This window comes from Elephas maximus, chromosome 1 (genome assembly GCF_024166365.1).
Source record: "Elephas maximus indicus isolate mEleMax1 chromosome 1, mEleMax1 primary haplotype, whole genome shotgun sequence".
NCBI lineage: Eukaryota > Metazoa > Chordata > Mammalia > Proboscidea > Elephantidae > Elephas > Elephas maximus.
In genome coordinates, this window is record NC_064819.1 from 57,612,285 (window position 1) to 57,637,359 (window position 25,075).

The following is a 25,075-nucleotide window of genomic DNA, read 5'->3' on the forward strand; positions in this document are numbered from 1 at the left end:
CTGAATTCTGTATCCGGCTCATTATCATCTGACCTCCAGCTCTTGGGACTTGAGCCAGTAACCTGCCGTCTTAACTAGTGATCTTGGATTCAACAGCCACTGTAGCCTGTGAGCCAGCACCCTGCCATCTTACCTGGTGATCTTGGGACTGTCAGCCCCTGCAGCTTCATGCATCAGAAGCTTCCAGAAAGACTCACAGACTTAGGACTTTTCAACCTCTACAATGGTGTAAGCCATTTCCTTGAGATAAATCAATCTCTCTCTCCATATATATATGCACTTCACTGGTTTTGCTTCTCTAAGAACCCAGCGTAAGACAGGGAGGTTTTCTTCTCAGTGTGATGTTTGGTTTTAAAAAATTAAATACTCCTGGATATGTTACAGAAGTACCAGCTGGTTTCAACAACTTGGGTTTCTCTGAAGTCTTTCTCAATATGTAGTTTACACATTTGGGAAGGACTTAATTCTCAGAACTGCAGCTCCAACATTTCATTGTCTCCCTCTTCTTTGGGAGGGGAGAGGTGGTGGAGAACCCAGTTCAGTCTCTTATACGTCTGACAGATGAATCGTGCCATCCCTGTATTCCTCTCTCACATGCCAGTCTTAGACAAAGGGCCCCATCTCACTGACTGAAGTCTCAAAGTTTGGAACTATCCACTGAATGGCTTCTATTATGTGGCACAATACGGCCCAGGGCCACGAGCTTGCAGTTTCTCCCTCTTCTACTGTGTGTGGTGGAATGCTCCTACAGCCCTCCCAGCATTTAATAACCCATCAAGAAAAAATCCTAGTAGGTAAATTTAGACAGATTTTGTTCAGCAACTTTAATTTCATTTTTCACAAAGAGAAAAAAAATGTAAGAACTTGTTTAAAGCCAATTTAGCAAGATGAAGCCTCAAAAGACATCTTAGATTTAAACAAGTACTGAATCGACAAAAGCCAAATCTGAGGTGTCAAGAAAGGGAATTTGTTCTTTATTCCAGAAATAGACCTTAGACAGTAGCTAGCTTGACGCTAATTAGGGAGAGGCAGGCAGGCTTAGTGCGCTGCTTAGTAATATGCCCACCCACCTTGACTGAATGCCTTTAAAACTGGGAGTTATTTTCTAACAACCCTTTAAAAATGCTGTTCAGAGCTGAACTGTGTGCTTCTGAATAACCAAAAGGTGCTGCTCTACAACACAGCAACAGCAGTTATCTTAATTAAATAATTTTACTGGCAAAAGAAGTTACGCCTCGAGCACCAGAGCAAGAACGTGATTTTCACTCAGTTTAGTAGACCATGTCCCCAAAACAGAATGCTCAAGGCAGGCCTGGCAGACTGTCCCGAAGCATCAGGAGCGCTCAGGCTGAATGTACCGGGGTCCCACAGTGTTTGTGCCATAAGTCGATGGCCTTGCTCACAATCGCATCCGAGCTGTCCTGGGGAATCTGTGAACATGCAAAATGATCGTCATTAAATTTCGGAGCTAACAACTTCAGTTATGCTGTGGCATAAAACGTATTTCTACTGGAGTCTTCACTGCTTTTCAGAAAGTGATACCTTAAGATAGCGTAAGTGACTGCCAGGTGTTGAGAGAAATAAGTCAGTCACAAAAGGACAAATATCGTATGATCCCACTTATATAAAGTATCTAGAACAGGCAAATGCGTACAGAGACCAAAGTCTATTTGTGGTTACTGGGGGTGGGCTGCTGGGAGGAGGAAAGGAGGAGTCGTTACTTAGGAGACAGAGCTTCTGTTAAGGGTAACGGGTGAACTACATGATGAACATGATGTCACAAACTGTACGTGTGAAGAGCATTTAACTGTCAAATATTTTGTTACCTATGTATTTATTACAATTAAAGAAAGAGGGAGGGAGGGAGGGAGGGAGGAAGGAGAGAAGGAAGGAAAGGAAGTGATTAAAAAAAAAAGACTTTCAGGAACTTTGTTTCACATGTCACCTGACAACATGCTACAGAGCTCTCGTATCAAATCTGGATTCAAATCCTGCACTGCCTACTAACTGTGTGACATGGGGCAGCTCACCTAAGCTATCTCTAAAATGGGGATAATGATGGCCCTTCACAGAGCTGTTTAAAGGATGAAAAATCCTAAGCACAGGCCTTGACACTGCTAGCCACTAATTAGTATAAAGATGACGATTCATTTACTCAACGCGCATCCACTTAACCCAAAAACCCACTGCTGCTGGGTGGATTCCGACTCACAGTGACCTATGGGACAGAGTAGATAGGACTGCCCCACTGGGTTTCCCAGGCTGTAAATCTTTACATAAGCAGACTGCTACAGCTTTCTCTGCGGAGTGGCTGGTGCCAACCTTGCCGTTAGCGGTCGAGGGGCTTTAACCACTGTACCACCAGGGTACCATTTAACAGGTGCTTTTCACAAATGTTAATACTAACTGATTTAAAAAAAAAAAAACATAGGTTTTGGCTGCTGTGAAATTCATTCAGGCATAAGTGTCTTCACACCTAGCTCTCACCTGGTAAAGAGCATTCTAAGATACACACGGGGAAAAGCTGATCCATTTAGACCTTTATCGACACGTACTAAATTAATCCTTAAGCACATTAACAAACCCAAGTGGGATTATGCCGGGGATAGAACAGAAATGAAAGAGTTTACAAAATCCCTCCAAACAGAAGGGTTCCTTTTCCATTAACAAACACCGCTCATCCTACAGTGACAGGTGTCCCCTCCTCGCTTCCTGACAAGCTCCCAGCAGTCCTGTCAGTCTCACTACCAGAACATCACCCCCCTAAGCAGAGGGTGCAAACGATTACCACCCACAGGCTAACTTTAGAGCAAAAACAATTTCAAGGGGAAAAAATGTTTCTTATAATCTAAAAATATCATTTCTCTGAAATCATTTAATGCAGTAGGAAAATCGGGCTTGCTAAACTGACTTCAGGTCTGGATTCTAAACCAAATCTAATTAAGCACACTTACATTTTCCAGAAACTTTGTGATCTTCTCAGCACTGTTGAGTGCCATTACTTTTATTTTAAAGGTTAATAAAATTTCCACAGCTACAAAAACTAGGATCTTACAGGATCCGCTTACAACTTTATCCCAAACTCTACAAAAATAAAGAGACACAATAAAATTACATGAGTTTGAAATTTATCATTACCCAGACTTCTCAAATTACAAAAGAAAATCAAATTGTTCCTTCTATTTTAAGTATAAGCTTCAGAGAAAAACAATTGTGAAATAACCATTAAAACAACAACAACAAAATCAATCGATCAATCCTTTGAAATCTATCACAGACACAATCAGCAGTTGGAAGGAAAAAGGACAGATCACTGAAAAATACTGGTCTGCTATAAATCGACCAACTGCCCGTTGCCTAATGTTTTAAAACCTGACATTTCGGGGGAAGAAAAGGGAAGTCCTAAACCAAGGTTTCTATTTTACTAATATTTTTTAATACTAATACAAGCATTACACACTAAGGAACAACAGAAGCAGCATATGAGATTACATAAAGTTAATTTCATTCGCCAGTGGTTCTGACACATCCTGAACCTTCTCTAAGGGCTTTAGGAGCCAGTTATTGACCTGTCAAACCAGCTGCTGTCGAGTGGACTCCAACTACGACGACTCCACGTGCGTCAGAGTAGGGTTTCAACGGCTGATTTTTTGGAAACTGGTCACCAGGTCTTTCTTCTGAGGCACCTCTGGGGGGACTTGAACCTCCAATTTTTCAGTTAGGAGCCGGGTGTGTTAACCATTTGCACCACCCAATAAGTCCTAGAGACTTGTAACCACACTAAACGAATTATTCTGGTAACAATTCCTATACCTCTGAAAGCTGAAACCACCCTAGATATATGCTTAGTTATACATCGTCTTGTAATGTTCTCTGCGTAATGCCTTTCTTCTCAACTGCATCGTAAGGTCTTGGAGGGGAGGGGCCCATTGCCTGTTCCACTCTGGGAACCACAGTGCTTGCCCATAAGAGGTGTCTGAAAAAGACGGAAAAGGCTGAGTTGGAGCCTCAAATCTTTGACTGCCTTCAGCTACTTTAAAGATGCTATGATAAAACTGAGAACTAATAAAATTTCTCTAGATTAAGATCCACGTCTCTGGAAAGGAAAAGCCCGTATCTATATAAACCCCTGGAGACTATTTCAAACGTAAATGTTGAACAGCATCTAGCACACTGAGGGCCCTCAACTTTTCTAACTGTACTTCTTTCAGTAAGAAGCAGAGTCATGTGTTAAGTTAGCTGCTGGAGAAGTTAGTGTCATATTACTGTGTTGCTCTAAGGCAAATTTATGTTCTGAGGAATGATCACAGGAAAAAACAGGATTTTTCTTTGAATCCAAGCCTTCAATGTGCCACTAAAAGAAATACTTGCCTCTGTAGACTGGATTCAGGCAAGCAGCCTGCAAAGCACCTCTTGAACCAGAGATCATAGGGAAGTCTAGACGTTGCAGAACACGTCTTCAGATGATTCAGCAATCTGCTGTCTTCCAGGTTCAAGTACTGTTCAAAAGCCTTTGGCTAAAGATTAAACAGGAACAGAGATTAGCCATTTCCTGTGACATGACATCACCTGATGGTACAGTCTATGATGAAAGGAACTTGCACACCGAATGCAAGAAAACAAAACATCATGAGCATCCAAGTCACTTGTGACATAACAGTTTCTGAGGTCAGTACTAACTAGGTTAGCCAACTGTACGTAACTGAGGGGTTTCCCACTAAAACTGGGACAGTACCAGGCAAAAAAGGAACAGTTTGTCACCCTAACACTAATTACACTCAACCGATTCAACAGCCTAAGGCAAAAATCCAAAATAAAATTCAGAGGACGCGGGGAAACTGGAACTCTCACCCACTGCTGGTGGGAATGCAAAATGGAACAGTCGCTATAGAAAACAGTACAGTGGTTCCTCAAAAAGTTAAACACAGAATTATCATGTGACCCAGCAATTTCACTCCTAGGTATATACCCCAAAGAATCAAAAGCAGGAATACAAACAGGTATTTGCACAGCCATGTTCACAGCAACACTATTCGCAATTGCTAAAAGACAGAAACAACCCAGTGTCCATCAACAGATGAATGTTGTTGTTGTTGTTGTTAGGTGCCATCAAGTCAGTTCGAACTCACAGTCACCCTGTGTACAACAGAACAAAACACTGCCCGGTCCTGTGCCATCCTCACAATCATTGTTATGCTTGAGCCCACTGCTGTAGCCACCGTGTCAGTCCATCTTGTTGAGGGTCTTCCTCTTTTTCACTAACCCTCTACTCTACCAAGCATGATGTCCTTCTCCAAGGACTGGTCCTTACTGATAACATGCCCAAAGTATGTGAGACAAATTCTAGCCATCCTCACTTCTAAGGAGCATTCTGGCTGTCCTTCTTCCAAGACAGATTTGTTCGTTCTTCCGGCAGTCCATGGTATATTCAGTATTCTTCACCAGCACCACAATTCAAAGGCGTCGGTTCTTCTTCGGTCTTCAACAAAATGTGGCATATTCATACAATGGAATATGATTCATCCATAAAGAAAAACAAAGTCCTAATACATGCTACAAAACGATAAACTCTGAAAACATTACGCTAAGTGAAATAAGTCAGACACAAAGAGAAAAATAATGTATGATCCCACCGATATAAAATATCTAGAATAGGCAGACATGTAGAGATCAAGAGAGGGAGAGAGGGGGAGTCATTTTTTAGGATGTATTCAGTATCTGTTAATGGTGATGGAAAATGTGGCAATGGATAGACGTGATGGCTGCACAACATGACTAATGTAATCAATGTCACAGAATTGTACATACAAAAAATGTTGACTTGGCAAATGTTGTCTTACATATATTTCTAACACAATTTTTTTAAAAGTCCAAAGCAAAAGCCTATGGATTACTGGTTGGTCTAGAGCAGTAAAATGCATATGGGAAAGAAAGGGGGAAGAAGATGCGAACACCAAAGAAGCAGTGGGATGAGGGTGGGGAGAGGAGTTAGAAGACTGAGACAAAAAGAGATGGAGCTGAAAGCGCCAATCCTTCATTCAACATACACACATACAATATACTGACATATCTTGAGCGTTATAGAGATGTACACAGGGTGAACTTTGGACCAACACAAATACGCATGAGAATTTTTTGGTAGCAGAGGAATACAGTGGAGGAAACAAAGCACCTAGATTTTGTCTGGCAGACTTTCACAAAAGATTACATAGCAGCCAAGTCAAAAGGACTGGGAGGGCGAGCAGGAGAGCTGCACGGATCTGGCCACATCCTCCTTGCCAGGTTGCTGCACTCAGGGTTCGTTCACTGGCTCTGAATGGACCCTAAGGGTCAAACTCTAAAGTTGGTACTCACTACATGGAAAAGTACAACCAGATCCCACATCACCTAAGGAAACATAAATGTTTCTCTTACCAAATATGTAAAATTTAGTAAAACGAAGTATGTAAAATCTAGTAAATACGTAAAATTCAGTGGTACCCTCTTTGCCTGGGTAACTCCTGTCCATCCTTCAGAAGTCAGCTCAAATGTCACCTCTCCCAGGAAACTGTTCACAGCCTCCAGAGACTAGCTTATGTTCCCTCCCCTGGATACCCCAGCATCCCACACCTATCCCCACCATAGCTTTTGTCACAATGCATTGTAAGTTAGGTAGACCAGCTGAACGGTTTCCTGGACGGTCTTCATTTGAGCACTGAGAGTCCTGTGTCCTGGGAAGCCTCCCAGTCTAGGGGTTTTAGAATCTGGGCTTCTGTCAAAGAGGCCATTCATAACCCTTACAATGTCCACTATCACCAGACACTGTGTTACATACATGGAAGGGAGAAAAAGATAAGATAAAAGTTCTTGCCCTCCAGGAGCTTACAGCTTAGATGAGACAGAGAAGTAAAGAGATAATTACATATGAACATCTTCAACAAAATGACATGGGTGAAAACACACACACACTTATGTGTCTCACAGCAAAGGAAAGTACATCCAAAAGTCAATATACAGGACTGTATATTAAACAGGATACAGATGCATGAATGTTTTTAAGCTAGTTATTGTCTTTTTTCTTTTATCAGAATATAATAAGCTCAGTGAGGGAAAGCACCATATCTGTTTCGTTCACTGCTAGTGCTCCAGAACCCAGAATAGTGCTTGGCGTGGTAGGCTCTCAATATGCAACTGCTGACTGAATGAGTACTCAAAGTAAATCAATACTGTGAACTAATATGAAGCTTTGAAATACATTACTCAACACCTTGGTAATCACCCAGTGTACATCCTTTAGCCAATCTCTTATTAAGGTTTCTAAATATTTTTTTCCTGATTTATAATATGTTCATGATGAGAAATCTTGCAAATCAAAAAAGAATAAAGAAGGATATAAAAATCACTTATAATCTCAACTACCCAAAGAGAACTACTGGTGATATTTAGGATGTATATATTTCATTTGTTTTCCTACACATACGCACACACATATGTTGTGGCCATTTTCTCAGGTTAATAAACAATCTTAAAGGGTTAATTATCCCTAATATAAAAAGTGCTTCTAAGAATAAAGAAGAAAAAGGCCAAGAACTCTATTGAAAAAAATGTAAATGGCTCTTAACCACGTGAAAAAATGCTCAATCTTGTGCCTAAAATTACACAGAGGCATCATTTCTCACCTGTCAGGCTGGCAAAAATACAAAAGACTATTGTTGACAAGGCTGTAGAGAAACAGGCATTCTCACTGGTGAGGATGCAAAACCGCATGAAGGGGAATTTGGCGATAGCCAGCAAACATATGGATTTACCCTCTGATCTAGCCAATCCATTTCTAGGGAATCTATTCCAAAAATATAGTGCAAAATATGTGAAAAGATGTGTGCACAAGACTACTGATCTGCAGCACTGCATATAACAGCAAGTCTGGAAACATCCCAAATGGCCAACAATTGAGGTTGAAATAACCAGAATCTATACACACAATGGAAACCCTGGTGGCACAGTAGTTAAGTGCTACAGCTGCTAATCAAAAGGTCAGCAGTTCGAATCCACCAGGCGCTCCTTGGAAGCTCTATGGGGCAGTTCTACTCTGTCCTATAGGGTCACTATGAGTCAGAATTGACTCAACGGCAACGGGTGCAGTTACCGGTTTGTACACACAACAGAGCCCTACTGGTGCAGTGGTTAAGAGCTAGGCTGCTAACCAAACGGTCAGCAGTTCGAATCTACCAGGCACTCCTTGGAGACCCTATGGGACAGTTTGACTCTGTCCTATAGGGTCACTATGAGTCAGAACCGACCCGACAGCAATGGCGATGCACACAACAGAGTAGTATGCAGACATGAGAAGGAATAAAGTCTCCATATACTACTATGGCATGATCTCCAGTACTTATCAGGTGAAAATATCAGTTGGAGAAAAATGCGTATCGTAGGCTACTGCTTAATCTAAGAGAGTGAATACAAATATAAATGCATACATGTTTTTAAAAAACGAAAGGAGATATTTACATTGCTTGACGTTCTAAGTACTCAACAAATGGTAGATGCGATTATTATAACAGTTATATTCTACTGCTAAACATTTAAGTTCTCTCCAATATTTCCATGGCCCCACATTCTTTCTTTACGAAGAAAATGAACCGTAAGTCATCAACAGAAGGCAAAAGCTGACAAGAGAGACTTAATTGTGCTGGGAGGACTTAATATTAACCTTAAAAGAGGCTGCCAAGAGTGTTTATTTAAAAAAAACAAAAAACCTCTCTTTCAGATAAAAAAGAAAAAATTTTTTATCTGAAAGAGGTTTTTTTTCAGATAGCTTTTAAAAATTTTAGCAGTAACAGTAAGAGAAAACTTACTTTAACGACTAAATACAATTAAGGTTGAAACGGTTTAAGGACAATCTGCTCTGAAAAGGGAGATCAGCTAGAAGGCTCCCATGCCCTACAATCCAAGTTGGCGTCTATTTTCCTTGGCAGTGAGGGGCTTGAACAAAGAGCAGAACTTCTAACAGCTTGTAAGGAGCAGAGAAGCTGCTGATGTAACTGCACGAACCGGAACATGGCAGGATGATAAACCCACCATTGCTCAGGTCTAGTCTTACCTCCTTTCGATGCCATATACCCATCAGTGCCCATCACATGCACATTTCCCTGGAACCATAAAGTACTACCAATGAATTTATTTGGTAAAACTATGAAAAGACAAGATTACAGAAACTCTACTTTAACAAGAAGGTAGGATGAAGAGATCTACTACAAAATAATAAAAATTTTGAAGATAGACTAAACAAAAAACCCGCTGCTGTTGAGTTGATTCCGACTCTGCAGGACAGAGCAGAACTGCCCCGTAAGGTTTCCAAGGAGCAACTGGTAGATCTGAACTGCCAGCTTTTGGGTTAGCAGCGAAGCTCTAAACCTCTGTGCCACCAGGCCTCCAGAGACCAAACACTGCTCTAAAAATACAAGAAAAGTTTAAATGACTTGATACCTGAATCAATACAAAGGATATTGAGCTTTTCCTATACATTCTAAAGAACTTTTGTAAAAACTTCATAATTATTTAAAACTATGTGTTAGGCAATTTAATGTGCATACTAAAATAAACCCTTTTTATTTTCTTTAATATAATTTTGTTTGTGTTGTTGAGAATATACACAGCAGAACATACCAATTCAGCAATTTCTACATGTACAATTCTGTGACATTGATTATTCTTCGGACTGCACAACCATTCTCACCTTCCTTTTCTGAGCTGTTCTTCCCGTTAACATAAGCTTGCCGCCCCCAAAGGTTCCTGTCTAATCTTTTGAGTTGCTGTTGTTAATTTGATCCCAAATTGAAAGATTCTAAAAGAGCACAATGCTCAAGGTGGACATTCTTTACTAGTTAAGCTAAACTACTGTTTGGTTTTAAGAAGACTGCAGGGGATAGTTTTGTTTTAAGGTTTAAAGATTATCTCAGGGCAATAGTTTCAGGGGTTCATCTAGCCTCCATGGCTCCAGGAAATCTGGATTCTAGGGAGAATTTCAAATTCTGTTCTCCATTTCCCCCCTTTTAATCAGGATTCTTTTAGAGACTTCTTTGATCAAAATGTTCAGTAATGGCAGCCAGGCACCATCTAGTTCTGGTCTCACAGCAAAGGAAGCAACTGCTCATGGAGGCATTTTGCCACAAAGTTCTCCTCCTATTCTTGACTCTCCTTCCTCTGTTGCTCCAGGCGAATTAAACCCTCTTATTAAAAATGAGGAAATTGAGGTTTTAGGGGACAGTAAGTATCTTGCTGATTCTAAAATTCATTTCTAAGAAGAAAACGTCAGAATAGCCAACACATTTTTGAAAAAGAACAGTAAGAGGGAACTTTCCCCATCAGTTTTCAAAATATCCCAGAAAGCTATATGAAATAAATCATGTGGTACTGGCCCGGGGAATAGACAAATAACACAACCAAAAAAGAGTTTGGGAAGATACAAATATGCATATGGAAATCCAGGAGGCAATTCAAATCTGCACAAAAGAGGATGAACTGTCAAATAAATGGTGTACGTGATGGTTCTACTATTTACCTTGAGAAAGTTACTTAACTTCTCTGTGCTTCAGTTCCTCAGAGGTAAAAAAAAGAGGTATGTTAAAATAAAGCAATTTGTTAATAAAACAAGCACTGCTTGACATGAAGAAAGTTCTCACTAACTGCTAACCCGAGGGAGGAGGAAGTGTGAGCTGGCATGGTGGTGGAAGTGGTGGTGGTGTAGCAAACTGTTAAAGAATGAAATCAAATCTGTATCTAACGCCAATCACAAAGGTTAATACCCGACAAACTGAAGGATTAAACTTAAAAACGTTTAAACGTTTTTTTTTTAAATTGTGCTTTAGGTGAAAGTTTACAGCTTGAGTTAATAAAAACGTTTAAACATTTTTGAAAGTTAGAAAAAAATAAAGAAAACGTGTTTTATAATCTTAGAGTTGGGAAGGGCTAAGTAATTAAGATACAAAAAAGCAAAAGAAAAATACTGATAAATCCAATAGTAACAAAACTTAAAATCTTGGTACAACAGACAAGGAAAAAATAATTTCAACATATATAACAGACAAGGGGTAAATACGCAGAATGTATCAGTAACGCTTACAAATAAAAAAGATAAACAAAACAATAGACAAAAGGATAAATACAAATGACCAATAAGCATATGCAAAGCTGCTTAACTTCACTAGCAACTGAGGATATGTAAATTAAAATGGGATACCATTTTCATATCAGACGAACAAAAATTTAAGAGACAGACACTATCATGTTTGGGCAATGGTGTGGAAAAACGGAATTTCATTATCTGTTGGTGGAAGGATACACTGGTACAAACCTCAGGTGAGAGATCTGGCAGTTTGAATACTAAATATGTCTGCCCTTCAACCAAGCATTCCATTTATAGGTGGTACCTACGGCACCGGGAAACCGTGGTGGTGGTGAAGTGCTATGGCTGCTAACCAAAAAAGTCAGTAGTTCAAATCCACCAGCTGCTCCTTGGAAACCCTGTAGGGCAGTTCTACTCTGTCCTATAGGGTCGCTATGAGTCAGAATTCACTCAATAGTGATGGGTTTTTTTTTTTTTTTAATGGCAATGGGCACTGTGTACCCTAGAAAAGAAGGCACCCTGGTGGCACAGTGTTTAAGGCACTCGGCTGCTAAACAAAAGGGCGGCAGTTCGAACCCACCAGGCGCTCTGTGGGAGAAAGATGCGGTAGTGTGCTTCCATAAAGATCACAACCTTGTAAACCCTATGGGGCAGTTCTACCGCGTCCAATAGTCACCGTGAGTTGGAATCAACTCTGTGGCAACGGATTTTACCCAAGAGAAATACTCACACATATACATAAAATAACATGTACAAGGGTATGTTTACTGTCAGTATGAAGCTGCTATATAAAATTGTGGCAAATTTATAACATGAAATATTATAAGCAAACTTTTAAAAAAGGTAGTTCTAAATAAGTAGCTCGCAACCCTTGTCCAAACTTCAGAATCACCTGGAACTTTAAAAAAAACACTAATGCCTGGGCCTGATCCCACAAAGATTCTAATTTCATTGGTCTAGGTAGCTTTAGTTACGTTGGTAATTTTTAAAAGCTGCCAGGTGATACTAATGGGAAGTCAGGGCTGAAAACTACTAATCTATCTGCATTGGTTTGGAAAACTCTTCAAAAGTAAAAAAAAAAAGGAATAATACAGCCATTATGTACAGTGTGATATTACTTATCTGGTTTTTTAAAAAATCACTATACAGGACACAGTGGAGCCCTAGTGGTGCAGTGGTTAAAGTGCTTGGCTGCCAACCTACAGGTCAGCAGTTTGAACCTACCAGCCACTGTGTGAAAGAAAGATGTGGCAGTCTGCTTCTGTAAAGATCACAGCCTTGAAAACCCTATGGGGAAGTTCTACTCTCTCCTGTAGGGTTGCTATGAGTCAGAATTGACTCGACAGCAGTGGGTTGTTTTTATACACACAGACATATACACATACGTATATACACACATACATACAAATATATATGTATACCCTGATACACATAAAATAGGAAGAAAAAACCATACCAAGCTGATAACAACGGTTACTTCTGAGGAGAGGACTAGAAAGTGGGGGGTGGGGAAGTGTTGGTACAGACCTCAGGGAACACTGGATTTATCTGGTTTGTTTAATTTCCTTTGAGAATATATCCATTTATTACTTGTGTTATCAAAAATAAAGAGTGGTATTTTTTAAAACATAGGGTAAACCATCAAAATGCTACTAACCTTATTCCAACATTAAATACGAAAAACTAATGAAATCATGGTATAATATAGACCTACTGATTTAATTAGTAAACTAAAGTTATATTAACTTACACTCCGATCCCATGCTTATAGTTATTGCAATCACGTAAGTGGATCAAATCTTTGAATTCTAAAAATCAAATTTTACTTAATGATTTATTGATAATAAATAATAAAAATACTCTTGTGCGTTGCCCAACACAGCTGGAGGGTCTTGCCAGTTCCCCTCTCACTGACTGAGTTAGAGCAGTGGTCCTCAGGGCTACCCAGCCTTCACTGCTGTCCCTCATCTGACTGCCCCCCATACCAGTGTTGGCGCTGTCAACAGAATTTTCAAATGAAAAATCTTAATAATTTAAGAAAAAAGGACAGGTTGATTGCAAACAATGAGAAATAAAGGAAAAAGACTGGCAAAGAATCACTGGGTTCTGCTGATAGGGCAAGCGCCCTCCAGTCCTGTGGATTCCCAGAGCGCAGCAGAGGCAGCCGCTGCCCCCATCTCCATTTGCCGCCCCCCGCCCCCGACCCACCGTCACTAACAGAACCCGTGTTAACAGGGGATCATGATGTGCCAGGCTTAAAAAAACACATTTCCCAGTCTCTGCTGCAGACTAGGGGGGCCAGGACACACTCCTGACACTAGCATCTATGCAGAGGAAAGCCTGTAAAAGAGGACAGACTTGACTGGCCTATCCCTTTTGCTCCCTTGCTTTTGCCCTTGCCCTTCCCCTCTTTCTTGCCTAAAACACAGATGTCATGACGGGTGCCCGAGCAGCATTTTATGAGCATGTGAGTGAGGATCATGCCCCAAAATGGTCAAGCACACTGAGAGTAGGAGTCAGGAGCACTGTCATTATAGCGGAGCTGTGGCCCAGCTCCGGGCTGCCTTACCTCTGGGCTTCTGGTTACTGAGAGAAAAGAATAAGGCTTCTGTTATTTGGGTTTTCCATCACATGCAATGAAACGTAAACCTTAACTAATATGGAGGATCATTCTAGATAAAGCCAGTAGATTCTAGACCAGGATAAGGAATACTATAGACCAGGGGTTAGCAAACAGTGAGGGCCATACCCACAGAGGGGCCACATTCAGCCACATCTATTTATGTATTATCTATGCTGCTTTTGAGCTAAGCAGCAGAATCAAGTACTCAGAAGACAGACCACCTAGCCTGCAAATCTGAAAATATTTCCCATCTGGCCCTTTACAGAAAACATTTGCTGACCTCTGCTACAAAGGGTCCACATATAATTATAGCAGTACTGGGAGGTACGAATATTCCCTGATGACCCCCAGAGCCAATGCTCACCCTCACCCGCCAAGAGCCAAAAACATCTCTCACCAGCTGGGGTAGAGAATCCCGGTACTTGTTCTTTAATTGGTTCACAAAGCATCGGATGATCCAGTAACAGTCGATGCTATCTTCCACCATCTCTTCTGTGGCTTTAGCAATGGCAAGAAATACTTCATCTTCCGGCTCCTGAAAGATTAAGAATAAATCTCAAGGGAGAGGCGGCAGAAGACAGGAATACATATTTCTTCAATAAAAATGAAACTGTCTCCTAAATTTTGAAGAGGCTGCATGAATAAATCAAAGTGGGATCAAAAAGCACACCACCTACTGCTATAGGGAAGACCACATGGAAGATCTGGGATGAGTAACTATAAAAATCTATTTGAATCAGTATTGCTTAGGAATGACTGAGAACTTGGGAGTTTTCCAACTTGTAACATTAAGGCCATCAGAGTGACAACGTAAATCATTAGCAGGGCATTAATTCTCTACACCCAAAAATACACTTTGGGCTAAAAAAGAATTTCTTTTAAAATAATGTGACAAATAGCACAAAAAATAATTGGAGATATCTGTCAATACAGTAATTTGCAATCATTAAATGACTTCAAAAGGACTGATGTAGCATTTGCTTTATTTCAAACGGGTTCACATACCTTTAGAAATGTGTTCTATCTTTAAGGAGCTAAAAAGGTACTGTCCCTAGAACCAGAATTGGAGGAATCAGAAGAATGGCATTTCTCACACCTTGTGAAGTGTCAATACCCGGGGCATGGAAGTAAATCGTCAAGTAAATTTCAACAATAAATTCATCTTAAAACAACCAGAACCATATTTGAAAATCTAGTTTGTTTTCAAACATACCTTCCACAAAAAGCTTTAGATTTTCATCTGTGATTCCATAGCTGAAACATTTCCATGTCAAAACGAAACTAAGAAGTATCTTTCTACCCCACAAAAGTCTCAACTTAAATCAAAAGCCCTAATTTAAAAAACGTATTTCATTCTTAGATCTCAGTTCAGCTTATTACTATCATACACAATGTCAAGAGTAACAGAGTTTGAATCATAGAAAATTGACTTCGCTGCTCATTTACTGGAGCCCTGCTGGCACAGTGATTAAGAGCTCAGCTGCTAACAGCAGGTCAGCAGTTCGAATATACCGGCTGCTTCTTGGAAACCCTATGAGGCAGTTCTACTCTTTCCTATAGGGTTGCTATAAGTTGGAATCGACTCGATGGCAACGGGTATGGTTTTTTCAGTTTGGCTCATTTATTAAGGAGCCCTGGTGGCATAGTGGTTGGACCTATGGCTGCTAACCAAAAGAAGGTCAGCAGTTCAAATCCACCAGGTGCTCCTTGGAAACTCTGTGGGGCAGCTCTAGTATGTGCTATAGGGTCACTATGAGTCAGAATCGACTCGATGGCAATAGGTTTAGTTTGGTTTGGTTTTGGTGGGGCAGTAGGAAACCCTGTTGGCATAGTGATTAACAGCTATAGCTGCTAACCAAAAGGTCAGCAGTTCGAATCCACCAGGTGCTCCTTGGAAACCATATGGGGCAGTTCTACTCTGTCCCATAGGGTCACCGTAAGTTGGAATCGACTCAACAGCAATGGGTTTGGTTTTTTGGTTTTGCTCATTTATTAACGTGTCAAAGGAGGACAGAAAAAGAAGAAACGGAGGAAGGAAAATCCCCTTTCTTGGTCCCCCACTCAGTACCGGGCTCTGGGTGGGGTGTCCTCGAAGGTGTTACCTCACTGACTGTTCCTGGCAACACTGAGAGGTCAGACAAGGAGGACCCATGCCCCTCAGCTGACTGTGTCCCAGGCCCTGTGCCCAGAATTATCCTACACTCTCAATAGCAGATAAATACAAGGCTGAGCAGTGCTCAGTGACTGGGAGGCTTGGGTGGCAGAGCCAAAACACACACTCAGAGCAAGTTGGCCCAAGCCTTTGCTGAAGAAGGTGTTTGGGCTCGAAGCATGGACAAGCTGAGAACCTACTTTGCCAAAGGTACCAGAACCAAGACAGTTGCCGTTGAGTTGGTTCCAACTCATGGTAACCCCATGCATCAGAGTAGAACGGTGCTCCATAGGGTTTTTAATGGCTGATTTTTCAGAAGTAGCTCTCCAGGCTTTTCTTCAGAGGCACCTCTGGGTAGACTCGAACCACCAACCTTTCAGCTAGCAGCCACGTGCTTAACAGTTTGCATCACCCACAGACATCTTGCCAATGATAAGTGCATTTAAAAGAAGACTATTACGAGTTCCAATTATTTCCAGGGACCTTCTTTCTTTTGAGGAGTCCCTGGTGGCGCAAATGTAAGTTGATAGTTAAAACCTACTCAGAGGTGCCTTGGAAAACATGCCTGGCAATTCGCTTCCGAAGGCCACAGCCATGAAAACCCTATGGGGCAGTTTTACGCTGCACACATGGGGTCACGTAAGTCAGAACTCACTTGACAGCAACTCACAACAATACCAACTCTCTTTCAATAAACGTAATAAAAGTGGATGACCTTATTAATGCTAACGTTTTTCATTAACTTCAAAAAGAAAGGAAAGGTCAAAGCCCAAACTGCTACATTGGAAGGCTGCAATTTGTAATAAAAAATAAAATAAATTTCACAGAATAGAAAAGCTTGCAGACAAGTCCCTGTTTTGAGCACTTCACTCTATTTTAGCAAAAAGAAAAATTTTTTCAATTAAAATGCTTAGAGTGAATTGCATTATGACAGCCAAAGCTTGCCCTCTCCCTCTTCTGCCTCTCTCCCCCTCAAGAATAATAAGTCGTCCAAATAACTAGAGTAAGGAGTTTGCTGAAGATGAAATTAAAAAAACAGGTTGGAGCCTGTGGGGCTGAGGCTGAGAAGATGGTTAGGGATGGGGGACGGGGAGTTGAGGTTGATTAGAGGGTCAAGACAGAGGAGGAGTCGGAGCTGAGGAGGCAGTCAGGGACTACAACGCCCATGTAGCCAGAGCCAAGGAGGCCAGTGGGGCCTGAAAGCCTGGGCTAAAGGGATGGCTGGTGCTGCTGGTTACATACAGGGGAATGAACAAAGAAGTAAATATATTAAGGATAACAGGAGCGGGGTTTCTTCTGTCAGAGATGTTGTTATTGATTCCGACTCACAGAGACCCCATGTGACAGAGGAGAACTGCCCCACAGAGTTTTCTAGGTTGTAATTTTTGCAGAAGCAGATCACCAGGTCTTTCTCCTATGGAGCAGCTGGGTGGGTTTGAGCCACCAACCTTTGGTTAACAGCTGAGGGCTTAACCGCTGTACCACCAGGGCTCCCTCACTGTAAGAGAAAGGAATTACAAGTATGGAAGGGGTGAAGGCTAGAATAAACCTGTGATATTGGATTGAAATTGGAAGCATGGACGTGAACTCAGGATTTTTAATAAATAAAGATTAGACAGACAAGATAGGTAGACAGGTGTGTGTGAACACGTTTGTGGTTGTGAGTGTGTATACCTATATATATTTCCTGGCTCTATCTGCTGAGAAGGCCTAGAAGCAGTGACCCCTCAGGATCAACAAGCATATCTAGTGCCCTGATCTTGGTTTCTAAATACCACAATCCATTCAAATTAGAAATGACTGATTCAAGGGCTGGGGTAGAGAATATACAAAAGGAGCCTGGAATATCTTTTTGTGCCGGAATGTAAGGAAATGTCAAAATAATGGAAACTTACTAAAAAGACACAGTAGTCAGCTTGAAGCAGCACCCACCAGCCAAATCTGGGACATCTGAATACCAAAGTAGATAACGGTAGTGACAAATTATAGCCCACTGAATAAAAGAGGAATCCATAACTCATACTGATATAAATATATAAACGGGAGAGAAGGGAAAACTCTTCCTTACAGAAGAATGTTAACTAATAAATGCAGATATCAATGAAGGAGTTATAATATCTACCAGCATAGTAAAAACTGACTCAGAAAGAATCAACAGATAGATATTTAAACAGTCTCGAAGCATCTCCCAACTACTTACTAATTACAAAGAAAAAGATACTAACCTTTCAGTAAAGAAACCTCACAGATACCACCTTAACCAAGTGATCAAAGCTGGTAGCAACAAGACACGTCAAAATCATGCTTATGTGGTATTGTTGCCAAAAAATGCATAACCTGATTTTACTCACGAGGAAATATCAGGTAAACCCAAACTGAGAAACACTCTACTGAGCAGTGGTCTTTACAAGTGTCAAGGTCATGAAAAACAAAGAACGACTACAAAACTAACCCAGATTGAAAGAGGCTAAGAAGACTAAATGCCAAGTGTGATCCTGGGTTGGATCCTGGACTAGAAAGAAGACATCAGGTGGGACAATCAGCATAATTTCAATAAGGTCTACAGATGAGTAAATAGCACTGTTTCAATGCTAATTTTCTGGTTTTGATAATTATACTACGGTTATATAAGATGTAACATTTGGGGAAGCTGGGTAAACATTATGGGAACTCTACTGTCTTTGTACCTTTTTTCTAATATTATTAAAAAATAAAAAGTTAAAAATAAACTTAAAAATCATCAATGAATTCTAAAACTGGTAGGTGAAAATTTAATAAAAAATAGGATATTACATAGTTTCACAGTATCTCCCCATAAAGAGAGATAGTAATTACAAAGAAAAAAATAGTGACTACAATAGAAAATCACCAGCAGACACCACCTTAACTAAGTGATCAAAGTGAACATTGCTACTAATGGAACAAATCAACATCATGTCCCTCCTGATACTATAGACAGAGAAGGACTGTAGGGAACATTACTGGGACAACTGGTGAAGTCTGAATGGGGTCTACAGATTAGATGTTAATATTATAGCAATGTTCATTTCTTGTTTGTGATGACTGTTCTACAGTGACCGAGAACAGGATTTCTGTCTATATACTGAAGTATTTGAGGGCAAAGGGCATCGTGTCTGCGTCTTATTCTCAAATGGCTCAGGAAAACATATGTGTGTGTATACATATGAAAAATAAAGCAAATGTTGTACAGTGTTAATGAATTCTTGCTAATAGTCTTGTAACTTTTCTCCAAGTTTAAAATTACCTCAAAATAAAATGTATAAAGGATTCTGGGCAGATGGTGATGTAAACATACCATTGTTCCGACCCTCCCTCAAAAATACAACAAGGAAAAGGTGTTCGGCTTTGAGACTTTGAATTAGAGAGCAGAGGAAAGCAGTGGGAACTGCAAACAGGTAAGAATCAAAGAATCAACAAGTCGCATATGGTAGGAAAACTGCTTCTCCCAGAGCTTCTGGCCCTTCCCCTAGCCATGCGGCCCCGGCTGCTGTGAACTGAGGAAATGACCCCAGAAAAGGGGCCTGCTTCTCTAACCACAACAGTCCCTGCTTATACAAAGAGACAGGACCCCAAGCTTAATCTAAAATCAACAAGGCAGACCTTCCTAGGGGTCCATTCAGAGTGTGCCAGCACCTCACCCACCCAGACACTGTTGGCTGCAAGCCTACTGCGAATTGCTACAGAAGGCTGGTGCGGTGGAGTCTGCTCTCAGAGTCAACACTTTATCTGCATCCCTGCAAGCCCCATAGCTTAGGCCTCTGAAATCAATAGGACAGACCTCCTGGGGAGTCACGCCAGGTCTGTCTACTCCCCCTTTTGGCTGGTGCTGAGGACTGCTGACTGAGAATGCTGTGTGACAGGAAGCAGGCATCTGTCGTGAAGGCTATACTCACAGTCAGCATACGAGAGGGGGGGCTCTGACAGCAACAAGGCAGACTTTCCTGTGGGTCCATCTGGAGTGTGACAACCCCACCCTCACCCAGACACTCACCTGCAAGCTGGCTGTGAACTGCTACAGAATATTTCTGCAGTAGAGTCTGCTCCCATGTAGGCACGCTACCTGCCTCTCTGTTCACCCCATACATGAATAATCAAAGACTGGCAAGATGAGCTAGTCAAGTGTTTGGCTAAGTGTCAAACAAAAGCAACCACTAACCAGCGGAAAAGAGGAACTTCGCGGCAACTTCCCAGACTCCAACTGATACATACGGAGATAGACTTCAACCTGAGGGGTGGCATCACTGATGAAGCGAATGACTTGCAGGGCATGAAGGATATCAGAGTACTGTTCCTTGCGATATGTCATCACCTGGGCGTGGGACTCATGGTGTGGAGGTAGGATCCCTTCATGGAGACCATAAAAAGCAAAAGGGCATATTGCTGAGATAGCAATCCAAATTCCTCCTCTAATAAAAAGAATCCTGTGAGAAGGAACCCATCACAATTAGACTAGAATTTATACCAATATTTAATTTCCATACAGATTCTTTTTCAGGAAGTTCTCATTATAAAACAATCTTAAATTTTTAAATATTATCAATATTTAAATGGCAACGAAATCATTCTATTAAAGAGAAATGAAATGACAACACAAAAGCCCTTGAACAAGTGTGCCAGATAAATTCAAAATAATAATCGCAACCATTATAATAATAATTTAATTCAATTATGGCTATGAGGTAGGGGCTGCTCCTAGCTCATGGAAGCCTCTCTCCAGTTTCTGCACGTGGCAACCACATCTCAGAACCACCAACACACATCAAATCCTTCTTCTGTAAAACAATTACAACTTGTTTCCAAATATCCTATCTTCAGGGCAACAGAAATTCCTATTTTTCAACTGATAAGAGTTAGCTTATATTACATTTCTATGAAATTAACTAAAATTTTTTTTTTTTTTTTTAAGCATGGGCACTGATGGTTCAGTGGCAGAATTCTTTCCTTCCATACAGGAGACTGGGTTGGATCCCCAGCCAATGCACCTCCTGTGCAGCCACCACCTGTCTGTCAGTGGAGGCTGGTGGGTTGCTATGATACCACTCCACGTATGGCAGAGCAGGAACTGTGCTCCACAGGGTTTTCAATGGTTGATTTTTTAGGAGGAGGTTACCAGGTCTTTCTTCCAGGGTGTCTCTGGAAGGACTCGAACTGCCAGCTTCTTGGCTAGCAGCCAAGCATGTTAACCCTTTGCACCACCCAGGGATTCTAATAGCACTCATTAGGAAATAAATAGCTGGGAACCACAAAGCCCAACAAATTTAGAGCTAAAACCTAGGAGTAATTTAGTTTGATATCCTCATTTTACAGATATAAAAACTGAAGTTCTGAGGGGTCTTCCTCAAGGCTACCCAGCTGAAAGCAAGGCTCTCCTTTCTAGACCGATTCTCCTCTTTTTCAGTCCAACCACTTTTTCCACATCTTGTCTGGGGAACATATTTTACTTTCTGTTACTTCACTAATAAACTGGCACTCTAGAGTAATATTTAATGTATTGCTGCTGAAGTCACCTTCTTAAACGCTGTCACAGGGAGTAGCAATTGAGTCTCCCAAGAAGGCCCGATATTCACTAGAGGGCTGAAACCAATTCTTATTTCTGAGTGATACGATGATAAACAATCCCATCATTCCATATTCTGCTGATAAATCTCTCAACTCTTAGATTACATACCTAGAAGCACCTTCCATACCAACGCACGATACATGGACGGGAGAGGGAACCTCTGACTAAAAGTACAAAGTTTCTCAATATCTAGAGGAAGAGAAAAACAACAGAAGCTTTTCATACTGATCACAATATGTAAAAGTGTATTTTGTTTCTCATAACAGAAAGTATAGTAAGACATTTCCTCAAGCAAGTCTACAATATGGTCAGTTAAATGTAGAAAAGGGAACACTGGTCTGATTTCTAGCCCAGGTCTTCCACCAACTAGCTATTAAGAAATAATTAGCAGCCGTGACATGGATGAACCTTGAAAACATTGCTGAGTGAAATTTAAGTCCGTCACAAAAGGACAAATACTGTACGACCTCACTTACACAAGATAGGCAAATATACAGAAATCAAAGCTCATTAGTGGTCACCAGGAGGAAGGGAGGTAGAAAGGCACCGTTACTGTTTATGGGGCACAGAGTTTACGCTAATGGTGGTGGAATAATTGGGAGAAGGATAGTGAGAATGGTTGTGCAACATGAAGGGTGTAATCAAGGTCACTGAAATATACATGTAGAAACCGTTGAACTGGCAAGTGTTTTGTTATTTATATTTGTACTACAATTTTTTTTAAATTAGCATTTTACAGCATACAAGATGCATTTGCATATATTACTACGTTCCCTATAACAGTACCAGTAGTTGCTATTTGTACATTTTCCTCCAATTAATCCACATTGCAAGCCTGTTGGGTTGCTACCATTTTATAGAAGAGAAAACTGAAGCTCAGTGTAGTTTTCAGTGACTTGATCCAGTTTGCACGGCTAGTGAGTGTCACAGTCAGGACTCAGATCCCCACATTTTCCAATAAGCCACACTCTATCCCTCTGTGTCTCAAATCCCTACTTGTCAAACGAGAATAATAATCGCAGACAAATTTAAAGCACAGAACACGTAGACAGGATCAAATCTTTTAGACTGTATAAATTCTTTCTGAAACTTTAAAAGCACTCTGTGCATATTAAGTACTACTTTTAATTAAGCTTCAGTTTATTTTGCTTTCATCAACAATAGAACACACCTTACTACTGCTAGCGTTAAAGAAACTAAAATGTCGGTACATAATGCAGTCTTAGTCTTTCCATAAAAGAAAATCGTGGCCAGAGTTGTTGCAAAATTTACGTAACGCTGTGACAAAACGTCTGAAAATTGAGGAAAGAACAAATACGGGTCTAATAAGAGAAAAAAAATATTGCTTTCTTAAGAGGTCTTTCAAAAACTTCTTCCTCAGTGAAATACAAATTTGAAAAATCTATAAGTTCTCTCAAAATATATCATTCTGTCACTCTGCTACTGAAAAACAGCAATGTGACAAACCCCTCTGGATGTCTCTTAAGGTAACATTTATTTCAAACATCTGGGGATGACTGATAACCAATAAGTGTATTTTAACTAGCAAAACTCACCCAGACAATCATCTTTTAGGAGAATTTCTAGTGATTTCTTTTCTTCAACTCCACGAAACCCCACTTTCTCATAATATACTGAACGGAAGTTTCTCTGAAAGTCCTCAGTCATGTTTCATTCTTGGAGGAGAGAGACAGCAGAGAGAAGGAAAAAACAAAAAACAAAAAAACTGAGCCTAAAAACCAGGAATGAGGTATTGGAAAAGTATTCAATGATTTTCTCCACCTTTTCAAAAAAATGTGGTATACTACGATAAACTTCCCACCCTTGTACAGGACTCAATATTAAATCTTTCCTTTTGTACAATTCTAATGCCATCTCAGGGAGCAAGTCCTGGTGATCTGCTTCTGAAAAGTCGCGGCCTTGAAAACCCTATGGGGCAGTGCTGCTCTGCACACGTGGGATCGTCATCAGTTGGAGTTGACTTGACATCAACCAACAACACTGTCGCACCTACACACTTTGGCCCAAAACCAAAACGTAAATCACAAATTCCGAGCTGGTAAAATAGATAGCACAAGGTTCGTGCAGTAGGCCTCCTACTTATGAGCATCTAGTACTACAGGATAGTCTCTAGTCATATAAGTGTTAAAAACAAAAAAACTAGTGAAATGGGACAAGATTTTTTTTTTTTCTAGTGTATGTCATGCAAAAAAAGTTACCCAACAGTACACAATGATTGCATTTTTTTTTTACAAATATAATGCATTAAAAAAAAAAAAAAAGAATTAGAAGACTTTCAAAATGTTCCACTGGTTATCTCTAAGTAGTGGGATTCCAGATGATTTTCTTTCTTTATTTTGCTTAACTGTGTTTTCTAAACTGGACACTCATAAAATGAAAAACTAAGTAAGAAAAAATTAAAAAGCCATAAGCTCCTCACTTAGTTTTCTTTTACTTTAGACCCAATTCTATTAAATTATAAAATTTCAGAGCCCACAACAGACTCCCACTGCCTTCTAGTTGATGCTGACTCACAGCGACCATACAGGAAAGAGTAAAATTGCCCCATACAGTTTCCAAGGCTGTAATCTTTACAGAAGCAGACTGCCATATCTTTCTTCCGCGGAGCAGCTAGTGGGTTCAAACCGTGGACCTTCTGGTTCGCACCCGAGTGCTTTAACCACTGTACCACCAGTTTTCAGAAGAGACGAACAGCCTGAAATTATAAACTGGAAGAGGGGCTGCTCCGAACAGGATCACAGCCAGTTGTCACAAGAGATGCCACCGTCAGAGTTGGGGAAAGAAAAACTTAAAAATCTGATACAGGAACTCAAAGATCACTCTCAGGCTCTCTAACACAATAACCTTCACAATATTGACGGTAAATCAAGAAAACATCAAATTAGGTTGGTGTTTTAAGACCAGAAAGGATGCAATGCATTTTCCAAAAAGCGTTGCACTGCCCCACACAAATATTTAAAATGTCGGTGCAAAAAAGAGTAATCCTCAGGTATTAAAAACCCTGAGACGTCCAGGACGACCAGGGGAGGGTGGGGTTCCTGACAACCAAGATCTTCTCTACTGACAAGATATTCTCTGAGCCGACTCAGTCACAGGTAAGATTAGGCTTCGTTAGAAAGAGGAAACATTAAAGGGCTCTCATCTTTCAGGAGCAGCCGCTTGAAAAAGGAAAAATTCCAAAGCACTGAAACGCCAAAATGGGTTCGGGGTTTATTTAAAAGCAGCACACAGACAGATGCACGGCGCAACAGTCCGACCCTCACTCAGATTGCACCATAATGGCAAACGCGTCCTCTAGAAGGAAATACTGTAAATTATAAATCCTGCCCATTCGCGGCCAACTGACGGGAAAACAGACCCAGGTCCCACTCTCCAGTCATCCATTCACCTCCAGTAGAGGAAACCACTCCCCGACTGACACTAAGTGGTCTGAGAGAGGCCCAGTGCTCTGACCGGCCGGCGCGTGGGCAGGAGCTGTGAGGGGCTGCACCAGGCGTGGGGACCACCGCGCGAGGGACAGGAGCGGAGCGTCGGCGAGTAACCACAGGACAGACCAAAGCGCTCGGCGCCGGCACAGGCCCCTGCGGCCCG

At 40.9% G+C, this 25,075-nt stretch overlaps 1 protein-coding gene across 3 annotated transcripts; it reads right to left on the minus strand.

Moving 5' to 3' along the window:
• Positions 1–946: 946 nt before the first annotated feature.
• On the minus strand, positions 947–25,075 carry TBC1D7 (TBC1 domain family member 7). 3 transcript variants are annotated; one of them, XM_049883955.1, is made up of 8 exons: positions 24,873–25,075; positions 23,020–23,139; positions 21,572–21,652; positions 20,060–20,247; positions 14,128–14,265; positions 4,372–4,517; positions 2,955–3,084; positions 947–1,430 (listed from the first exon to the last, which is right to left on the minus strand). In XM_049883955.1, the coding sequence occupies exons 2-8, from the start codon at positions 23,129–23,131 to the stop codon at positions 1,344–1,346; spliced, it is 882 nt and encodes a 293-aa protein (XP_049739912.1). In that variant the 5' UTR covers positions 23,132–23,139; positions 24,873–25,075; the 3' UTR covers positions 947–1,343. The 3 variants fall into 3 exon arrangements, with proteins under 3 accessions (XP_049739912.1, XP_049739927.1, XP_049739918.1); XM_049883970.1 differs by lacking the exon at positions 24,873–25,075 and having other exon boundaries at positions 20,060–20,324; positions 23,020–23,108; XM_049883961.1 differs by lacking the exons at positions 947–1,430; positions 2,955–3,084 and adding an exon at positions 3,139–3,976.